The sequence below is a fragment of the Mirounga angustirostris genome, unplaced genomic scaffold, assembly GCF_029215605.1.
Source record: "Mirounga angustirostris isolate CCGP_5_RB_7025 unplaced genomic scaffold, mMirAng1.0.hap1 SCAF_3, whole genome shotgun sequence".
In the NCBI taxonomy this organism is placed as follows: domain Eukaryota; kingdom Metazoa; phylum Chordata; class Mammalia; order Carnivora; family Phocidae; genus Mirounga; species Mirounga angustirostris.
Genome location: NW_026991711.1, coordinates 67,764,124 through 67,780,190, shown reverse-complemented (window position 1 = coordinate 67,780,190; position 16,067 = coordinate 67,764,124). Strand labels below are relative to the sequence as shown.

At 39.2% G+C, this 16,067-nt stretch overlaps 1 protein-coding gene across 4 annotated transcripts in view; it reads right to left on the bottom strand.

The window, feature by feature from the left end:
• Positions 1 to 16,067, bottom strand: part of STARD13 (StAR related lipid transfer domain containing 13) — a 521,208-nt gene that overhangs the window by 373,230 nt on the left and 131,911 nt on the right. For all 4 annotated transcript variants that reach the window (XM_064586208.1, XM_064586209.1, XM_064586211.1 and 1 more), the window contains one exon: positions 15,668 to 15,806. In XM_064586208.1, coding sequence (XP_064442278.1) covers positions 15,668 to 15,697 — 30 coding nt within the window. In that variant the 5' untranslated portion in view covers positions 15,698 to 15,806. The remainder of the gene's footprint in view (positions 1 to 15,667; positions 15,807 to 16,067) is intronic.

Below are 16,067 nucleotides of genomic sequence, written 5' to 3'. Positions count from 1 at the left end.
GAATCTTCTTTTGAGCTCCTGGAGTTAGCCATATCTAAAACTAGACAGATAAGTTCTGGCTGTCCAAATTATTTGAATCAATAGATACCTTTTTGCAGTTAAATGAGTCAGAGTGAAGCTTTTGCCATTTTCAAACAAAAGAATCCTAATGAACACAACCAAATAAAGTGATTTTTATTTAATTTTAATTTTTTAAAGAGAAATCATTGGACGTCCATCTAAAATAATATTCTCTTAGAAAAAAAAAACCATGTATTTCTGGAGCCCAGGATGTATTTGTTTCTTTAATAAATATAGCATGTCAGGAGAGAAGTCATTAAAGAATCTGTGGGAGGAAAAAAATCACTATAACCTGAGGTAGCATGAGAAGGTAATTAAGGTCACAAAATCCCCTTGGACAAAGTGATGAGAGCCAATCATTTATTATTTTTATCCTACTTATATTCAAAAAGTTTGTGTCTTTTTGCCATAAAATGCACTATGTAATAAAACCACTAAAGCAAGTTAAAAATAAAAAGATCCAAATCATAAAGTTTGGGAGAGAGTTGAACTGAAAATCCTAGGTCAAGTCTCTCTGCTGGAATCAAGTACAATTTGTCTCTGAAATTCTGAAAAGGCAAAGCAAAATGGTATTGAGAAGTTCTGGGGCATGATTATCTTAATTAAAGGACACGGTTCATCAGCGAGAGATTATCTTATATCTAGCACTAAAGTCTAGAAATAATTTATTACCTAGCTCTTCATACACTAGCACTAAATAATATAATGGAGAATCTTTAACAGAAGCTTCATAAGAGATGCAGAAATATCCTTTTCATGGCATTATAGAAAAAAAGCTGACCCTTAATTAAAGCTCAGAGGCCCTTGTTAAATTGTAAATCTGCAAAGGCAGTTCTAGTTGGAAGATTAAAATAATGAAGTACACATGATCTGTTCTTGGTCATGTAGCCTGATATATGAGCAGATTTTACAAAGTATTGTAGGTGAAGAGCAGATGAGAGTAGCATGTCCCTTAAGACCACTCCTCATAATCATCTGTTGACTCATAAAAGCTCATAATAAAAGTCACACAGAAAACCACTAGAAACTAAAGACTAAGATCAATTAAGGAAATTAAGTAGCTAAAGCAGGTTGCTGACTAAAAAGATATCTATGTGCACAAAACCCCCATTAGGTGAGTAAAGTTTTATCATGAAAATCAAAGTCTTGCCTTTCTCCCAAGACGCGGTGTAATAAGTGGTGTAAGAATATATAACAAAGAGCTTTCATCACTGAGTCTTAGAGAAGAGATAGAGTCCCTAGAAAAAAGATGTTTTTATTTAATACTTGTTATCATTCTGCAACTATTGCTTTAGTCAAGTTCTTGTAACCTCAATCTAGACTTTTGCATGACCTTTCTCTCCAGGTTTCCTACTTGTGGATTTACAAGTTGATTAATTCCTTATAGGACTTACTGTGTTTTTTAAATGCTCTAAAATAAAGACTGTAGGGTGCATGGGTGGCTCAGTCGTTAAGCGTCTGCCTTCGGCTCAGGTCATGATACCAGGGTCCTGGGATGGCGCCCTGCATGGGGCTCCCTGCTCCTCTGAAGCCTGCTTCTCCCTCTCCCACTCCCTCTGCTTGTGTTCCCTCTCTCACTGTCTCTCTCTCTCTGTCAAATAAATAAATAAAATCTTTTAAAAAAATAAAATAAAATAAAGACTGTATGTTGTACTTACAAATCCTTCCCTAGGTTTTCTAATTTCTTTTATCTTCCTGGGTTTTTTTCCCCTTTGTTTTTCCTATTCTACCATCCTTCCTAATGTCTCCCTTGTCTGCCTGGAATATAATCTGCCCCTCGACTAGCCAGGGTCCTTTGGGCTATGTAACTACCCTCATACTCTCACTCATGCCCCTGGAGAGGTTAGGCGGGGAGGAATACTTGTGGTCCCTCATTCCCTCCCTCACTTAGTCCTCCCCTCTGGAGGAGAAGGGACTTGCTTCAGAGGCTGGTAATCTACAGTAATCTACGGTAATCTACAGCCCAGGGCCTATTTTTGTGCAGCCTACACACATTTACATGTTTCACAAGGTTGGGAAAAAATGACAAGAATATTTTATGACGCATGACATTTACATGAAATTTAATATTTCATGTCTGCCTTATGAGTTGAATTGTATCTCCCCCAAATTCATATGTTTAACTTCCCAAAATGTGACCTTAATATGCAAAAGGGTCATTGCACATGTAACTGGTTAATACAGGTTATATTGGAGTAGAGTGGGCCCGATGGTCCAAGATTATTGGTGTACTTACAAAAAGGGGAAATTTGGACAGAGTTATATACAACAGGGAGAATGTCAGGTGAAGATGAAGGCAGGGTGATGCTTCTACAAACTACGGAATGCTAGGATTGCAAGCAAACCACCAGAAACCAGGAGCGAGGCACGGAGTACGTTCTCCCTCACAGCCCATGGAAGGAACCAACCCTGCCCACACCTTGGGCTCAGACTTCTAGCCTCCAGAACTGTGAAACAACACATTTCCATTATTTAAGCCCCCCATTCTGTGGTACTTTGTTAGAGCAGTCATAGAAAACTAATACAACAGCCATTCTAATTTACTTATATATGTTTACATAGTGTTGCTCTCATGCAACAACAGCAGAGTTGAATAGTTCAAACAAAAACCATATGGCCTCAAAGCCTAAAATATTTACTATCCTGCCCTTTACAGAAAGTTTGCTAATTCCTGATTAGGAATTTTACCAATGTGATTGATAAAATAGGAGAAAGGGTCACTAGACAAACACAGTCCAATCTTCTTGTACCTTTCCTTTGAGAACTGTCTGCTAATCCTTCCACAGAGAGGTCTGGAAATATCCTGCTAATCTTCCTAGGACTAGTAAATTCTATTTAGGATAAAAGTAAGGGGAAATAGGCAGGCCATTTGGGACCAAGGCATTGTCTACAATCTAGCTTTATCAGCAGTAAAGATTTTATTTTGATCTCTTTCTGACACCTGTATGTATTTCTCAATTGGTCTCAAATCTGGAGGAGAGTTAGGGGATTCACTGGTCTCCACAAACCTCAACTTCTTCCTCCTCGTAGCAAAAGAGTGTTGGAAATCTCATTTCCTTCTTGAAGTCTCTCCAAAAAGGAAGTGAGTGCTGTTTTATTTTTTAACCTGGCCATATCCTTTCTGGATATGCAATTCTCATGACTCATTCTTAAATTTGAGACTACATAAAACTGCTTGCACTAATGCTCACACAGTTTAGATGCTTGTTGTTGTTTTTTGTTTTTTGGTGCTAAGACATTATGTGATTATATAAGTATCTGGATGTCCTTTTACAGAATAGATCTAAATTACTATAAACTCCCTCAGATTATAAACTCCTGAGCAGGTTGTTTAACTTGAGGTCTGGTTTGTTTAATAACCAGCACAATGCTGCACTATTTAATGTGGTTTCCCTCATTAATAAGGAAGATCCTACTAATCCACTGACAACAATTTTATTCAGCTGGATTCATGAGGAAGCGAAGATGGAAAAGACTGATGATAATAGCTATGTAGTTTGATAAATATTTTAAGCACTAATAAAAATATCTAGAAATATACCCAAGAAAGAAAACTCAGTCCCTAATTGGTCAACCATAGCTTGTCATTTACTCAATTAACCCATTGATGTATATGGAAAATGCCCATTACAAACAAATTCTGACATCCTATGGACAGACAGGCATGAAAAATAATAATATAAAATGAACAGTTGGTAAAAGGTCTTGACATGCAGGCAGAAAAATCTGGCTTTGAATCAATACACGTTCACAAAAGGTTAAATGGGAAAATGGAGTTTTTAGGGAAAATTGTTTCAGCAGCTGTGAACGTAGAGATCTCAGCTTGATAACCTAAACTATGGATGTGTCTGGCCAGAGGGAAGGAAGGGCAGGGGAGACCAGCAGAATCTGTTGACGGGAGAGATCTAAAGATTTTCAGGGAAATAACTCATCCAAAGGCAGGCCAGTTGTGTTTAAATTCAGTGGGGCACTGCTGGAGAATGCAACAACTGGGGAACAGCATGGAGCTTGCTACCTGGACATTTCTCTGGCTCAGTTTCTGTGGACCTCTCTGGGAGAAATACAATAAAAAGAGAGTGACAGTGAAAAGAGCAGTTTCCATAAAGACTCTGTTGAGGGCAGTGTTGAACAGCATTTGTAACAATGGAAGCTGGGGGTGGGGCGGGAGTGGGGCAAAGGGCACTTCCCCACTCAGGGGTGACTTTGCAGCTGAAGCTCTGGGCTGCACCTAGGAATAGCCAGGAGCTAGACCAGACAAATGACAGAGCAAAACACTTGGGCAGCCTCAGTATCTCTGGAGTGTTTCAGGTGCTTCATCATAGAGGCAGTGATAAATTACATCATGGATTCCAGACTGGATCACAAAATAATAAAAACAGTGCCCACCACCATGTAACCAAAAAATCCAAGTCCCAAACTCCTCCCCCACATTCCACCCTCCCCCTCCTCCCTGAGATTTCTCGAGGAAAAAAGACCCTGAACTCCTGGCACTGGTTGGCAGAAACTGTAGAGTTGGAGTTCTAATAAATGGAAGCAGAGCCTTAAAATGAATGTGTGGTTACAATTCTTGCTTCCAGGTTGCATGGCCTGGAAAACACAACTTACAAAGATGTAAAAGTGAAGGGAATCTGGTAGAGAGGTGAGCACGAAAGTGCTCATCCTGTTAAATATGGGCTGTGTGACCTTGGCCAAATCATTCAAATGGTCTGAGCTTCAGATCCTGTATCAAAAAAGTGGGCTCTTTTAAATGCCCTGACAAGGTCATTGTGAAACTCAAATGGAATCCTGTGTGAGAAAACCCTATCCTTTCTTAAGTGTCATTATTTCAATTACAGGGAGTATTGCAGAACAGGTTCTTTATAAAAGGTTCGGACTGCACTGATTTCTGGTTGTCACCTGATGTAAAACTGTTTTTGTGTCTTCCGAAGCCATTTTCCAAGTAACTTTGCTCAAATACACAAGCGTCTCAGCAAAACCTAGAGCTCCTTCATATGACTGATTCCATATATATCTGGTTACTCCAAGGGGACATAACTGGGAGAATGCAGCTACTGCAGGCACAGGAGAAATGAAGGGTAGAAAAACCTTTTGGGTCGTAGAAAGTGGGGGCCATAAAAATCTTGGCCTTATTTTAACATTTCTCAGAGTATAGGAGGGTCAGTATGTGATCTTACTGGTAGTGATGGTTCTACTGGGAAATCTTAACTTTAAATTGCCTGCCAATCTCTATTTTGTGTGTCCGAGAAGAGCCATTTATCACTTTTATGAAGCCACCAAAAGCCCACATTGAGGGAGAAAAAAACCTAATTATTGAGCAGTACATGCCCTCACACTAAATATATAATGAGAGTAATAATCTGAAGGCTCTAAAGATGGGTAATAAATGTTTTGATAAAACAAATCTAAGATTGCCCCCACCAGAAAGACAGCCCTCCCTCACCTCCACTAACTCTCTGTTACACACCTGGGGGTGGGGGCAAGTTTCTGACATTTAATGATGTCTGGGATGATAAAATTTTCCCTGGTAGCTCATCTCCACAGAACAGCCCTTTCTTTAGCCAGTAACAATAACCCATGTATGTATATGAGTTTCCTGATTAAAAAAGCACTTCATATGGATAAAAATTAGTTTATTGCAGAAAGGAGATTTGGGGGCTCACTTAAACTCAGGGCTGTAATTATGCATATTAGATTCAGGATGTCTCTTTGCCCGTTAGATATCTACATTCATGGAGTTTTCAGAGTCATCGTCTTTGGAATTCACCTTTTCTTCTACTCTTGCTCTAGGGGCAGAGTTGTTTTCCTTACTTACCTTAAGAAAACCAAGATCATCTGTGAATGAACTCCAAGTTCATCCTTTAATTCAAAGTAGCGACTAATCCCCTTACAACTTCCTGAAGCCTAACTCAGTAAATTGTACCCTAGTCCCATAAATCTTCCCTTAATCTCTCTCTTTCTCGGGAATAACTGTCCAAAGTTAGGCAAATCTCTTAACTCATTGTTTTCTTTTTTTTTTTTTTTAAAGATTTTATTTATTTATTTGACAGAGAGAGGCACAGCGAGAGAGGGAACACAAGCAGGGGGAGTGAGAGAGGGAGAAGCAGGCTTCCTGCCGAGCAGGGAGCCCGATGTGGGGCTCGATCCCAGGACCCTGAGATCATGACCTGAGCTGAAGGCAGACGCTTAACGACTGAGCCACCCAGGCGCCCCTTAACTCATTGTTTTCTTATTGCTTTCTCTGACTTAGTTCTATAAGATAATTTATTCATTTACGATAATTTACTTATAAATAAATAAATAAATAAATGGTTTTGATTATCATTATCTCCTCCTGGCTTATCACCCAGTACTGCTCTGACCACATGTGGCGATTGAGCACCTGGAACGTGGCTAATCTGAATGGAGAGATGCTTTAAGCATAAATACACAGTAGATTTTGAGACCTTAGAACCCCCAAAAGAAAGTCGTATCTTCTGGATAATTTTTGCGTATTGATTACATTTTAAAATGGTAACGTTTTAGATATACTGGTTTCAATAAAATATTATTAAAATTAATTACTTTTACCTGTTCCTTTACTTTTTTTTGTTTAAATGGCTGCTAGAAAATTTAAAATTACTCATGTGGCTCACAGTATACTTCTATAGGCAGCACTGACCTAGAGCTTTTAACTTTGCATCCTAGGTCTTTATCTGAGCACCCCCACCCCCACCCTACCCACAATCCAGTCCAATCTCCTGATCTGTTTTCTTTCTTCACAGGCACTAACATCTCCTTGAGCTAACAATTCTTTCTGATTACCTCTATCTTAGTAGGATAGAGGTAGAAATAGGTATAAGTACACACTGCCACTCATAACAAGTATGCTGGCCCTGAAGTTATTCCATTAGAAAGAAAAAAAAAATGTTTTTCTTATCCCTGAAGTAATGTCTGGAGACAAAATAAAGTAAGCAGAGCAAGGGCAGAATATTCACAGATATTCCTGCTGGTCTTGGAAAGCAGAACTGACTTCCCAGAAAATTACATCCAGTAAGACAGTGTTACATGGAGTGAAACAAATTTAGTCTTGCTACTCAAGGGAGTGCATAAAGGTTCCTCTGAGAGTGTGGAGTTAATAAAAATGGATGGTGAAACCGGTTGTATTTTTCTTGAAGGAAGTTCATAGGCAGTATCAATCCAGCCCAAGGGAGCAATGGGGCTGAATATTTTCCAAGTGCCTGACATAAACAGCAAAACTTATTCTCTCCATTGTGGTTTGCCATTATTTTTACACTTCTGATATTTTTACGGACAAATCAGTCCATGCACAGACACATTTACAACAAACCATTGTTAATCCCTGATGTATTCAAATTTGACTTACAATGACCTGAATATATAAAGAACCACCTACCCTGTCTCCATGCCCTCTCCACCTACTGCCCCCTCCTGGCCATGCTTTCTTCCTCTGGCCTCAAGTTCTACCTGGGACCCATTAAAAAATACCTGAACCTTTTAGAGAAGCAGTGAAAAGGCGCTTGTGGGAAAATAGAAAATATTTAGGGAGCTGGTCTTCTGCCTTCTGTCCCCCTGCCTCTGAAACAGTTTCCTTGGTGCATGGCCTGATTTGTTTTTATTTTACTGTGCTACATTGTCAGAATTACCTAACCCCCCCATAGATCTATTTGGGTTAAGCGAGAATCTTTTAAAAATGCAAATATTCCTGAGAGTGTTAAAGGGCTTTCAGTAATTTACACATTGGTGTGAATTTATTCAATCAAATTGCCTCTCTGCTCATGGTGATTAGCAGCCCACTCACTGCTTGTCTTCCTCGGCAGTAAGGACAGAAATCTAATTTCAAAACAAAGGATTGGAAAGCTGCCTACATGTGGCTACTTCTTAAATTGCCAAGATATTAACATTTTAGCAGCTCAAAAAAGTCATGTCAAGTCTTTCAAGCTCTTTTATTTTGGGGTAGCAAATTCATTGCACTCTCTTGGTAGTGGAACTGCCTCTTGGATTTCCTCCAGTAAAATGATGTAAAAGTAGGAAGCTTTGTGGAAACTTCATTTCTACTTCATGGAGTTAAGAGGTGGGTGGGACACCAGTTTATGGTCCCATGGTCTTAACTGTGGGAAAGAATATTTCATTTTTGGTTATACGTCTTTGAGGAGGACAGGGAAGATAGACTATGTAAATTAGGCGTCATTGGCCCAGTTCAGTAACTCACCCCTGCCACTCACTCTCCAGGAACTCTAGTGTAATGTCTAAAGAAAATGTATTTCAGAACAATGACAATTATGACCAGAAATTCAGTCACTTCCACACTCTGCACATCTTGATAAAGACTTTACTGGATATTTAAAGTCTTTAGGACCCTACTCTGTTGTTTATGGATCAAATCCATTTATAGCACCTAATCGGATCCTGCCTATGAGGTGGGCCATCCCAGTAATCCTGTTTTCCACAGGTCCCTTAATATTACCACATATGCCTAACTCAGAAAGCCACAGAAAACATGATCCTTGATGGCTAAAATGTTCTTAATTCCTGGGTTCCAAGTTCATAACACAGAAAATCAACAGTGGAGAAACCTTGAAAATTTAGGAAATCATTATTTCTCCAAACTTCTTGTAGGAGATGGTGTATCAGCAACACGCCTAAGCCCCACATTCAGGCAACTCAACATAATAACAGCAATCCTTACAAAGCTCTACACAGAGTAGGCACTCAGTAAACATTTGCTGACTGACTTGTTCAATTTGCTTTAAAAATCACCGTGAAATGTCGACCCTGTTTTACGTGAAAATGTATTCCTCTAAATACTATCTCACCATAGATATCAAATCATTTTCAGTTACCATCTGGTACATAATTTCGGCACATGCATACATGCTACACAGGTCCGAGGAGTAGAGAATTTATTGTAACAGTTGATGCTATTATCCGTTCAAGCCATAGAGGAAATGTGTGTAATCAATAAAGGCTATAAAACAAACCAAAATGAAAGCTTTGACTTTTTCAGATACACCATGTTCAAAATACTTCTTAATAATTCAGAGAAAAAACATGTTTGTTTGGTAGCTGCAGTGATTTCATGGGCAGATACATCTAGTCAGGGCCTCAAGAATGCAGTGGCCACATGTGGCTTGTGGCTGCATATTTTCAACCATACAACTCGGCTGTGTGCCTGAAACAGATGTCATTTTACAGTCATGGTTCTGTGTGTATTAGCTCTGGAAAATATTCTCTAAATCTGCAGGCGACAAAAGGAAGGACTTAAACATTCTAGAATAGTTAGTCATGACTTAATCATGGAACACAATATAAAGAACAGTGTTTTATGCTCTAGGATATTAATTTTTAAAAAAACAATAATGTGTCATCTCTATTTCACATGCACTGGACCACTGTTTACATACAGATAATCCCTGGGAATTACTACGTCAGCCTGGTGGCCAAAGCAACTCTGCTTCCCTGACAGTTGCTGCTATGAGATGTTTCACAAATTCTTCTTATCCCTTTGACAACACAAAAATCCTCTAAACTTCTCCACTGTGGATCCCAAGCAGGAATCCATGTGGTAGTTATGCTGGAAATAACAGCAAGGGAGAAGTAACAAGAGGCAGGATACCTACCCTCAGCATCACCACTCAAGGCTTCTCCTCTCCCCCATTTCCATCGCTACGTTTCTTCCAGCCAAGATGCAGGATCATGTGCCCAATCTCTAGCCCTGTTCCATCCCAACTCCTAGCCCCCAGTTATTTTTTAACTCTTCCTTAGCTCCCAGGAAACTCACTGAACATAAGGCGGCCTTCAAAGAGTAGATAAACATTACTTGAGACCCACCACTTATCTGTGTCTTCTCTCCCTCCAACACTCACTTGGGAAAAATAAAAAAGTACTGATAGGAGGATATTATTTTGAGCCCCTTTGCTCATGATCTCTTTTTTGTAATTTCCAGTAAAAACCCTTAGAAAAACTGTGGAGGGAAGAGTCGTACTTCTACTCATTTCTCATTAGTCAAGGAATAAAAGAAATAATAGTTGAAAGCAAAGAAGGTAACAATGGAAAGAGCAACATGCTGCCCAAATTCTGGTGCTCTCAGAAAAAAGAAAAGAAAAGAGAGGTAACCAGAACTCTGACCCAGGTGGTTAAGATTCTAGGAATTTCTCCTAGATAGAAAGTCTTTGCCCCTTACAACACTTCAATTCTTGTCATCCTAGAACCCATTAACTTTTTATGGTGTGAATGTGTATCCATCTTCCTTTTCATTATTATAATTTTTTTAAATTTTTTTTTTAAGATTTTATTTATTTATTTGGCAGAGACAGAGAGAGACAGTGAGAGAGGCAACACAAGCAGGGGAATGGGAGAGGGAGAAGCTGGCTTCCCACTGAGCAGGGAGCCCGATGTGGGGCTCAATGTGGGGCTCAATCCCAGAACCCTGGGACCATGACCTGAGCCGAAGGCAGATGCTTAATGACTGAGCCACCCAGGGGCCCCCTTCCTTTTCATTATTAAAACCCTGCCACAACATTAGCCTGAATGTGTCTGAGTAGCAATTCCTGCCACTAACCCTGAGCAGAAAGGAGACTCTCCAAGCAAGAATAGCTAGAACACACTACAGTCTGAAACATTTTATGAGTGCCCACTATGTTCAGTTACTATGCTAAGAACTTATGTTACTGAGATAAGTGACAATCTGGACTTCAAATTGCTTCAAGTCCAAGGAAAGGGAAGACAAAAACATATACAGATAATAATGTGATAAATGCTAGAAAAACAGGGCCCTTCCTGTAGACTGAGTCTTGAGAACCTAGTCAAGAGAATCAGTGTGAAGATGACAGGGAATTCCAGGTTAAAGGAACAATTGATGCAAACACAAGGAGTGTGAGATGGATCCCAAAGCAGTTTGATGTGGATAGAACACTAGGCGAGAGGCGGAGGAGACAAGAGACGAGAGACTGCAAAAGTTGGCATGGATAAACTGTGAGCAGCTTTGTCCAACATGCCCAGAAATTTGATTTTCTACCAAAGAAAATGTGAAGACATTGAAGGATTTTCCATAGAACAGAGACATAATGAGATTTAATTTCATAAAAGATCACTCTGTTTGCATCTTGGATAATGGATGAGGTGTATTTAACACCAAAGACCAGCTAATAGGCTGCATTTCAGGTGAGAAATACCTGACTCAGAGCAGTGGCATTGGGGACCCAAAGGGGATGAATTAACACATCATTAGACATGTAGACTCAAATGTCACTAGGTGACAGTGACTGTGAGTTTAAGAGAGAAGAACGATACTAGGGTGACTTGTAGGTTTCTGGCGTGACGTGTAGGTTCCTGGCCTGAATGATGAGCTGACTGAAACTGCCTTTCACTAACACAGGAGAAAATGGCTAGTACACTAAGTTTGGGGTGCATTAGAGATGCCAAGACAGCCAGGCAGGCATAAGGGTCTGGGTTCAGGAGGAAAATGGGATGCAGATACAGGTTACAAAGAACAGATCCTATGGAGCTGGCCAGTCCACCCCCCACTGATTTCTTCCCTGTCCAGAATATATCTCCCACATCAATGTCCTGCCCCTTCCACCCACTCACATGTCTGGGAAGTAAACATAAATCAAAATCTGTTCATGAGTCACTGGCTTCAGAAATGTGCCTAATTTGCTCTCTGAAGTTGAGAACAGAGCCAGAACAGGCCCAGATTTTCAACTGGTAACTGTTTGGCCTTGGCTTTCTCTTAAATACCCTTAGCCTTGGCAACCTGGCTGTCTGAATTTATGGCTTGGCCCCTGGACTTTTATTGTTTCTGTCAACCCAGCCTGGACCATCCCCTTAGCCAAGCAGTACCCTGTGCTAGCCCAAGGGACTTTTTAAATAAAAATTAGGACAAAAACATGCTCTTTGGTTGGCATTCACTGTCTCAAGGACTCATAGTTTAGTGTCAGAAGGTATCTTTCTGCTAATTAGAAAAGGTGGGCCTTGTGCAGGGCATAGCATCTGTATGTGCAGCTCTGATCTGGCTTCGGACTGAGCTATTTGGTTCTTTGGAAGAATGTCTATGCCCAGTTTAAGTCCTGAACCGTTCTTGTGTCTCACTTACACTGCAGCTACCATCAGCAGCTTTTATACTTCACTTTACCCCTAGGCAAGTAATACCTGTGAGGAACAGACATGAATTGTCCCACCAAGGTGTAAGCCCATATTCCCAACTTTGGTCCACCTCTAAAAGTATATAGGAGTTCTGACAAGCAATCAAGGGTTAAACACCTTCATCCTCTACCCTTTGAATAGCACTAGCCCTGGGGGAAACCTGCCATCACTGGGAGAGGTCTTGCCCTCAGTATTTGGCAGCCAAGATCACAATCAAACCTCAGCACCAGTACCTCAGACATGTTCCACAGGACAGTGAACTTTATATATCCAGTATGCTATGGCTGAAATTGGGTTTGGCAGGCTAGCCTAAGAAAATAAGAAAATGATAATAAGTCAGATGAATAAATGTACATTAGGCTGCCACAAACCTGTGTGGAAGGATTTGTCTCCTCTCTTTGAAGAGATTAGGCATTGGTGAACTTTCTATCTTATGAAGCCTCTGACTTCATGACAGATTCAGAGGAAACAGAAGTAAGCTGTGTTTTAGAAAGTATTCCCTAGAATAGGAAACAGCAAGGGAAGTTTCTAGAATATACTGTCCATAACCTAAAGATTCAGATGTAACAGCAAAAGCAGTTCTTCTGCCGAGCTGACCCCTGCTTGCATGCTCCGTTTATAAGTAAACATCTTAGAAGGAATGCTCATAGACATATTGGTAGTGAAAACAGATAACAGAGAAAGATTTTCAGAGGATATAAAGATCTCTGTATTAACATCTGAGGCTATACAGTCCTCCTCTCCACACTCTGTGTCAGTGAGAATTGACTGAGGACTCAGATTATAATCTTGTTCTGAATGGGCCAAAAAATAAAATACTCCTTAACTTCTTACCTAATAATTCATAAAGTTACCCTATCCTGAATGAGCTAATTTGGAAATAAATTACCTGTCCCAGGATAATTAAGAGCTTATTGTAAAAACAAAGTAACGAGGATGAAGAAACTTAGAAAATCAGCTAAAAAAGGTCCCAAGTGCCTCTTTAATAAATTACATTCCCTTAAAAGGCAATAGGCAATGGAATATAGCATCACACTAAAAATAATGGCTTTCCCCTTTTTAACTTTCATTGTTAATCTTAAAAAAATCAATCGATTTGTAATGAATGTTTCCTTCTTGGGCTGAGGAAGGTTCTGAGGAGAAAGCCTTACATAAAAGTCATTCTTCACCAAAAAAGAAACAAAATCTGGATCACAGTAAATATAATTAAGATGTACTCTATTTTTCTTTTCCTTTTTAGTTAGAAAATAAACCTTACTTTTTAGAGCAGTTTTAGGCTCACAGGAAAACTGACGGGAGGGTACAGAGATTTCCATATATCCCTGCCCCCACACATGCACAGCCTCCCCCACTGCCAACATCTCTGACCAGAGTGTTACATTTGTTCCAGTTGAACCAACACTGACACATTGTTATCACCCAAAGTCCCTAGCTTACTTTAAGTTTCACTCGTAGTGTAAATTTTGTGGATTCTGACAAATATCTAATGACAGGTATCTACCCCTGTAATATCATACATAATAGTTTCACTGACCTAAAAATCCTCTGTGCTCCACCTATTCATCCTTCCCTCCCCACTAACCCCTGCAACCACTGATCTTTTTACTGTCTCCATAGTTCTGTCTTTTCCAGAAGGTCATATAGTTTTCGGAATCATACAGTATCTAGCCTTTTCAGATTGGCTTCTTTCACTTAGTAATATTCATCTTTTCTCTTAAAGGCATTATAAAACTTCCCCAAAGCCATGTATGTTGACATGGCAAAGTGAGAAAAAGTATGAAGGCTCACACTCAAGTACTAATTTTGCCACTTCGGGCAAGTGACTTTAATAGGCCTTGGTTTTCTCATCTGTAAAATCAGGAAAACATTAATACCTATCCCACTAACTTTATGATGTTGTTGTGAAGGTCAGGTTTCTTAAAAATGAAGGAGTGCATGGGTGGTGTAGTTGGTTTGAGCATCCAGCTCTTGGTTTTGGCTCAGGTTTGATCTTGGGGTCATGAGATAGAGCCATGCATCAGGCTTCATGCTCAGCATGGAGTCTGCTTGGGTTTCTCTCTCCCTCTCCCCTTCCATACTCCCCACCTCTCAGTGTGTGTGTGTGTCCGTGTGTGTGCGCGCACGCGCGCTCTCTCTCTCTTTCTAAAATAAATAATCTTTAAAAAAAGGAGGTACTAATGTCTATGTTGTAGAGTCCTTGTATGAATTAAATAGGTAATGTGTTTGAAGAGCTTAGCACCATGCCTAGAACATACTGCATATTTAATAATGGTAGCTGCCATGCTATTTTTATTTTAATGTATGCTAAATACTTTTTATTTGACCCTCTAAAACTATTCTCTGCTTTTTACCATCTTGCCTTGTGGAGCACAATTGCTAAATTGAATATACCTCCCTCTGGATTTCCTGATGAGGTCAACCAACGGGAGGTCCCAGAGGAGGTTAGAAGTTGGGAGGGAGAGAGATGGGTCTTTACTCCCTGCGCCTTTTTTCTGTCATACTGTAGTTTGGTTGTGGCTGCATTCCCCCTTGAAGGACAAAAATCTTGCTGGGCAACCATCTTAGAGTTGGCTTCCCTTAACCCTGACCATCCCTATATAAGAAATCTCTTAAATTATCCCTTGAGGTAATTTAGGAAGCTTCTGTTGTTTTTTGTCAGGAAGACACATAATGTTTGCCCTTCATATTCATTGGCACAATTATTATTGTTTTTTTAACATTGTAAAGCAGCCAAGGCATCGTAAAATCAAGAACCATATGCAACTGTACAAAATCTTGCAAGTTATTATTGACATCCTTCTATATCCAACACTGGTCAGAATTTATGAAGATGTACTTTTAGATTCAATTTAAAAAGTGGAAAAAATTACAGAGATTTGGGAAAAAGATACAAAAATTGTAAAATATCTATAAGAAAGGCTGGTCAATTTTTCCTCATTAAAAATACACCAAAAAATACAACAACAACAAATCGCTGGGTATTATTTAGCTTTGTAGCACAAAGGCAATTATTTAAAGTGCAGTTAATGTTTGTAGCTGATGTTTCACAGATGTGTCCCCCAATGTAATACTTCATTTCTGGAACCATGGTGGGATATGGACCATCCCAAAAGGGAAGACTTTCGTAATAATAGTTCAAGGAGATTTTCAATTGCAGCAAGAATTTTCACTAATAATGAAGGAATTAATTGAAGTGCAAATAATCCTCTGCTATGGTTCTACGTTTGACAATGAACTAACCATTTTGCCTTAGCAAAATCACTGCCTGCATTTTTTCCTCAATTTTATAAATATTAATTATATAATATATATTTATTACAAATCATGTTAAAATGAAAAGCAGGTCAACCTTAGTGCTAAGTTTAAAACAAAAAAGTAATAGAGAATGTGCAAATGTGGTGTTGACTTTATTGCGTGAATGGGACATGACACTCCACCCAGAATATTCTGTAATAAAGCTACTTACTTTAGGTTTTGGTCGAGCTCCAGTTGACATCTGGTTTGGCACACCATCAAGATTCTGGATGTTTCCAGTTTTATTTCTACAAATTCCTTTCCTCTGACGATTTTTTTTTTTAAAGCTTAGTCTTCAGATTTATAGAATTCTGTAGAAAGAAATTTTAAGCAGGTTATTTTTCACATACAAAGAATTATTCTTAGGCAGTAATTCATCTCAATTAGTCAATAAAAATACATGTTTTGAAAATTAACATAAACTGTGGAATATTCCCCTATATTAATAATTTTTCCAAAGACATTTATGATTAGGCTCAGTGAGATCAGCCTAGTTAAGCCTAAGAACTTTTTGTGAATGAATGTAAATTTATAAATTAAAATTACTTTTAATCTACCAAGGTAAAATATAG